The sequence below is a fragment of the Onychostruthus taczanowskii genome, unplaced genomic scaffold (genome assembly GCF_017590055.1).
Source record: "Onychostruthus taczanowskii isolate IOZ18803 unplaced genomic scaffold, ASM1759005v1 scaffold29, whole genome shotgun sequence".
NCBI classification, from domain to species: domain Eukaryota; kingdom Metazoa; phylum Chordata; class Aves; order Passeriformes; family Passeridae; genus Onychostruthus; species Onychostruthus taczanowskii.
The window spans coordinates 3049291-3055290 of record NW_024500239.1 but is presented as its reverse complement, the minus strand read 5'-3'; the positions used below and the strand labels follow the sequence as shown (position 1 = coordinate 3055290).

Sequence of the window (6000 nt, the reverse complement as noted above, 5' to 3'; positions counted from 1 at the left end):
CAGCGCGGGCCCCCGGCAGCGGGCGAGCGGTTCCTCTCATGCCGCCGGGCGAGGCCGCGCTCCCGGCATGCCCGAGGGGGACGCTCCGAGGGTGGCTAGGTGGGCGGAGGGAAGGAGGGCGGGAGGGTTAGCGCCCACCCCGCCGCCGCCGCCGCCGCTTCCCATTCCCAGGCGCTTCCCATTCCCATCCGACGCGGAAACCGGCGCGCAGCCGAGCCGCTGTAGCCGGCGCGCAGGGCGCATGCGCGGGCGGCCGGGAGGGCGGGGGCCGGCGTTCAGCGGGGAGCGCTCGGCCGCCGCCGCGCACAGCCCGCGCCCTCTCCCGCGCCGCGCCTTCCCGTCGTCCTGCCCCGCCATGAAGTTGAGCAGCCGCGGCCGGGGATGCTGCGCGGGCGGCAGCCGGGAGCGCGGGCCGCCGCCGCGGAGCCCCTTCGTGCACCAGCTGCGCTTCAGCCCCCTGCAGAAAGCCAAGGTAGGGGCGTGCGGCCGCCGGGCCGCCCTTCCTCGCCGCCGCCGCCTTCCGCGCGTCCCCCGCCGCGCACCGGCTGCCGGGCCGCGTCCTGCGGCGGGCGGGGGCTCCGCGCCCCGGTGCTTTGTGAGCCGGCGGAGCCGGGCAGCGGTGCGGGGCGTGTGCGAGGCGGCTGCCGGGGGCGGCCGTGCCCGGGCCGGCGGGCGGGAGTCTGGGGGCGGCCGTGATGCTGTAGTGCGGGGCGTGCGCCTCAACTTGTGCTCCGGTGTCTGCTTCAAAGGAAAAAAAAAAAAAAAAAAAAAAAAGCTGTTGGTGTTTGTTTGTTTCGGGGGTCTTTTTGTGGGTTTTCTTGGCATTTTGAGGTTTGGGAGTTTTTTCGGTTTTTTCTGGTTTTCGTTGGGGTTTTTTTGGGTTTTGTTTGTTTGGGGGTTTTTTTGGGTTTTTTTTTTTTAGTTGCCTTTTTTTTTTTGGTGTTGGGGGTTTTGGTTTTTTTTTTGTTTTTTTTTTTTTTTTAATGGGGGACGGGGGAGCGGCCCTGCGGAGCCGCTCTTTTTCAGCGTCAGGTTAAGGTAGGTATTAACCTGGGCCGAGCCATCCCGGTGCGGATGAAGTTTTGCCCCCGGGTAAATAGTCCCAGCGGCGTAATTTAGGCATTGCATTGTGCAGGTAGCGGTGACTACAGAAGGCGGTATTAAAATGCGAATTTGCAGTTGCGTGGCTTTTTATTTCGTTGTTCGGTTTTAGGGGTTTTTTTCCCCCTCCTCCGTGCCTCTGCCTCGCCTCGCACGGTGAGCTGTAAGTGGTTGGGTATTCAGAGGGCATGGCCCTTGTCTTAGGCTTTCGGTAAGATCTGGGTCACTAGCTGGAGGAAGAAATACCGTCAGAGGCTCACTTAATGAGGGGCTGGCCATTTCTGCCGCTTCCATCACTGTAATACTTAATAAAGCTGTTTTTTTGGGTGCCTGACAGCCTTCAGTACCTGTTCACATTGGAAATTATGAATCACTAATATTGAACCTCTTGGGTCAAGGCGCTTTAATTCCAGCTTTGATTTGCATGTAAGTGAAGTTCCTTGTTGCACTGCTCTGTTGCTTAACACAAGATATGTATGGCCTGACTTATAAACCATCAGAATGTGCCTCATGTTACATATCAGGCAGCCCAGGAATTTATAGTACATTCAAGGAAAGGAAAGGTTTTCAGTTTTATTAAGTTGCCCAGTATGTATTCAGTGGTTGCTCATAAATTGTTGCTTGAGCTGGAAAAGGCAGAAAAGGTTTGTGTCATCTACTTCATTTAGTTTTTTTATCTAGAGCTTCCTCAATAAATTGCATAGTTGTAAACATTTCCTTTCCAAACCATATTTTGTTCCTGAAGTCATGATTAATGCAGTTAATGAGGTAGAAGTCTTTCAGGGAGCAGAGAAAAACAAAGATAGCACATGTTCATAGGGACTAGGAGTGCTTCACTAATGTTGCTTCCCGCTTGGTTATTTATAAAAAAATTTAAAAATACTGCTGAGAGCGGAGAGCAGACTCTGTTTGACAGCTTTTGTAGTATTGAGTCTCATAGGAGCTAGTAGCATTGCTGATCTGATGTTAGTCCTGACAGACCTTGAGGTGCTTTGTCAGGGAGGTATCTGCTTGTAGAGCACACCTGCTTTCTGCGTGGGCTGCCTGTTCATAGGTTTGAGATGGGATCTTTGCCAATGGATTTCAAGGATTTGTTATTTCCAGTGAAGATGAGGAGATGTGTTCAAACCACTGTAGTTTGTCACAGTGCACAGGCCAAAGGAGCAGCCTCCTCACCAGATTGTGTCTCAGACTTGCTTTTTAAGCGAGCAGTCTTTCACTGATATATGGCAGCACACAGTTCTTTAACCCAACCTCTCTTCAGTCTTACTGTTGCAGTTTCATGCAGGAAAAAGCCCATAAGCTGGCATACTGAACTGTGGTAGGTTTTTTCTTTGCCTTAGTCATGCTTTTCCAGCCTCTTCACTGATTAAAAGTTGTGCTTGAGACAGAAGCTGTTAAAGCAGAGCTGTGGAACTGCTGCATTTGAGAAGAAATGCTCCCCAGGTGAATTTCAGAAGTGTGCATTCTCATCTGAGCAGCCTTGGAGAGCTACGGAGTGCTCGGTGTGAGCTATTGCAGCTGAACTCACTTCCTGTTCAGCTGTAGGCATGTATTGTGTCACAGCCTTTTCTGTCTGTCCTGTGCATCTAACGGGGGTTTCTGGGATTGCACAGGCTGTCGAGGAAGGTTAGGAATGTAGCTACAAGAAGTAGGGAGCCCAGGGGACTGGGAGACAAGACTGCTTTGTCCGATGGTCTGGTGTCTGTTGCTGATGGTCTGCCAGATAGCCCCGTTATCTTTGCTACAACCTCGTCCTGCACTCTGCAAGAGGTTAGATTAGCTTTTTTATTCATTGATGCAGCTCAGAAGTAAATGCTTTTTAGCATGTTCCAGCCCAAGAAAAGGTAAAAAGTGAGAGGGTAAAACAACCATGAGGAGAAAGAGCAACAGTACAAAGTAATCCTTTTGACCGTCAAGGAACTGTTCAAGTCATCTTTCACTGACTTTCTAAAAACTGGGAGATTACAAGAACGTAAAAGCAGTAAGACTGTTTCAGAACAGAGTCTCATCAGTAGAAATTATGGCTATTTTACTCTGATCTGAGGGTGACAGTAGGGCTCATTCTTGAAGCTACCTGTTTTATTTCAGTACTGTAATAAAAAGGTTCTTTCTGTGAGAAAGACAGACATGATTTTATTAACCACGGATTTTGTTCATGCTAACATCTTCTGGGCACCTGTCATGTAAGTCCAAGCTCTTGTTACCACTGCAGAGCTGGCAAAAGCATTACTGGGGCTGTCAGTAAGCATCTGTAGCTTTTTTCCCTGCTACTTCAAAACACAATACAATGTCATTTTCCTTTCTTCCAGTGTTTCTGGCTCTTTTATTTCACCAGTGCTGGTGTTCATTTGGTGCCTTGGTGAGCTTATTTGGCTCATTAAACCAGCATATCATTGTGTTTTTGTGTTCTGATTATTTTCTTCTGCTGGGATGGCTGTGTTTTTTCTCACTAATGAGCTATATTGGCTCATTGGTAGCTCACATAAGTGCTAGAGCTGACTCAGGGGGAGGATTGAGGAGAGAGTGAACAGGACCACTCTTTCACAGCAGTGATCTGTTAGATTGGCTTAACTGCACAGGAAAATTTATCCTGCTGTATTTATCTCCATGAATGTGTCTGCTGGGGAACTTGCAGAGTGGGGAAGTGGGTAGTGAGAGAATCGTTGAGGGATTAATTCCTAGCTCCTGCACTGCCATCTTTGGTGAGTTGAGCTATGGGGATGATAATAGTGAGGAAGTATAAGTGTAAGATGTAATTTCTATCTAATACGTGTAAAAGAAAAATCAAAATCTCTACTGTGTCAAATACTGCCTTTCTCAGTATTGTGACTGCTACTTTTTAACAAGTCATGGAAATTTTGTTGGGAATAAACTGTTTTTAGTGATGTTTCTTATGGTATTGGTAATTTCCAAGTTGCATTTTTTTTAGCTTCCCTGTGCATGAGAGCTGTGCTACTGCTTTTCAAGATAGGAAACAGACCTAAAGAAGTAGAAACAAGGGTACTCTGTGATTCTCTTGCTCAGCACTTAGATACATGGGACCAGATATTTTGGAGAACTTGAAACTTGAGTTCATATTTAAACCTTCATTGTGAGGCCATACTTAAATCTGAATGCAGTCTCTCTAAACAAGGACAACATATGATACCTATGTAGTTTAAGTGACTTGCCTTACATCAGATTTAAGCCCTTCTGATGGAAGAATGGAGATCAGTTTCCCTGGGCAGCCTTCCATTACAAGCTGTCTACAGGTCTTTCACAGTATACACTGCAGCTTCTGAAAAAATAAGTGGGATGCTGTAGACCAGCAAATGTTGTAGTCAACCCCCTCTTGAGATTTCTTTAGTTATGAACTGAGCCCCTCAAAATACAGCTCTGGATAGATCTTTAGGATTTTTTTAATGTATCTCTCAGAACACAGGTGTTCACAGATTACTTATTGCCAAACAGAATTTGTAGTTTTAATGGAAGACATATCTCTATGAACATCCCAAATATGTAGGAATGTGATCACCAAAATCATGTGCACATAAAGTCAGAGCCAGAGTGTATGTCTCCTGCATTCTGGTCTCTGACAGCGGCCAGTGGGGACAGGATCTTCTCCTTTTTTGTCTGACACTGACTGTACTGTTGATGTACATAGGTTTTACAAGATAGAAGCTTTCTTACCTGGATGTCTGAATGTAGATATAGGCTGAACTACTTTTCAAACGCTAGCACCTCTCTTGATTCCTAACCTTCTTCAGGAGGTAGACATACTTTTCTCTCCTGCCAAATTTCTTGTGTCAACAGGTGCTGAACTATTGCCTGCTAAAAAGAGGCTGGTGTCATGGCCAGACCCTGTACATTTGGTGCATTTGCTTCTTGCTGGCCATTACTATCCCCGCTGTCTCTGGAAGACCAAGAGGCCTTTTCTGCACATTTATGCCATCTTTTAGGACATTATGCATGCAACTTCTGCTTTCATTCTTTTACCTGGCACTAAAAGGATCATTGGTACAAAGGAGTGGTGCAGAGAGTCAAGGGGTGGAATACCTCACTACCAGTCACCTGCCATTCACTTTTGCTCTCAAGCAGGAGAAGACTTGGAGCGGGAGGGAGGGAGGAAGGAGGTGTGAATCCCAAAGGTCTGTGTTCTCACCTGCATTTTGCTTCACTTATTTCTTAGTGGCTGGTCCTTCTCATTTTAGAAACTTAGAAGGCAGCAGCTCTCATCTCCAGAATGCTCCTCTATTTGCTGCCAGACATGGTGGTCTTGCCTATGGATGCAGAGTTGTGTGAGTTGGTGTAACTTTGGTGCTCATCTGACAATTGTAGTGAAGTTTTACTGGTTCATCTGGGAAACTAGCCTACCTAAGGAAAAAAAAATCCTTTTTCTGTCAGTTCTGCAAACTAAAGCAGAGTCTCCATAGGGACTGGAATCCTGTTCTGGAGAGTGAGATTGTGGTTGTTATGAGATGATGGTGCCAGTCTGAAACAGTGCTGTAAAATCCAACTGCAGTGGGCTGGTAGTTTAGGGCTTGAAAGTGGTATCTTGGGCTTTTCTCCTGCTGTGTGTTCCCTCACCAACCCTAGATTTACAGATTTGTGCACCTACAGAGTGAGTTGGTTGTTGAGCTGTTTTGGGAAGTGAGAGGAAGTGGAAAGTGAGCTGCATGATGACTAGATCTGCATCAGGGAAGAGAAGAATATGAATTAATCTTTCCACAGCAGCCTGGAGATGCATCAGATTAAGCACAACATGAGACAGCACCTTATGCATTGTTACTCATCCTTGCCCAGCTATGGTGATACTGAAAAATGTGCTTTTTTTAACCTTATCTGGCATATCTGGAATTGAATGGTATTCTGCTGTTTCTGTCATTAGATGCTTTTAAGTTAATAAACGGTATTGGT

At 46.9% G+C, this 6000-nt stretch overlaps 1 protein-coding gene across 2 annotated transcripts in view; it reads left to right on the top strand.

The window, feature by feature from the left end:
- The first annotated feature begins 271 nt into the window (after positions 1–271).
- LPCAT1 (lysophosphatidylcholine acyltransferase 1) overlaps positions 272–6000 on the top strand; it is a 65859-nt gene continuing 60130 nt past the window's right edge. The window contains exon 1 of one of the 2 annotated variants that reach the window (XM_041408043.1): positions 272–472. In XM_041408043.1, the coding sequence (XP_041263977.1) occupies positions 356–472 (117 nt within the window). In that variant the 5' untranslated portion in view covers positions 272–355. The remainder of the gene's footprint in view (positions 473–6000) is intronic. The other variant, XM_041408042.1, reaches the window with a different exon arrangement.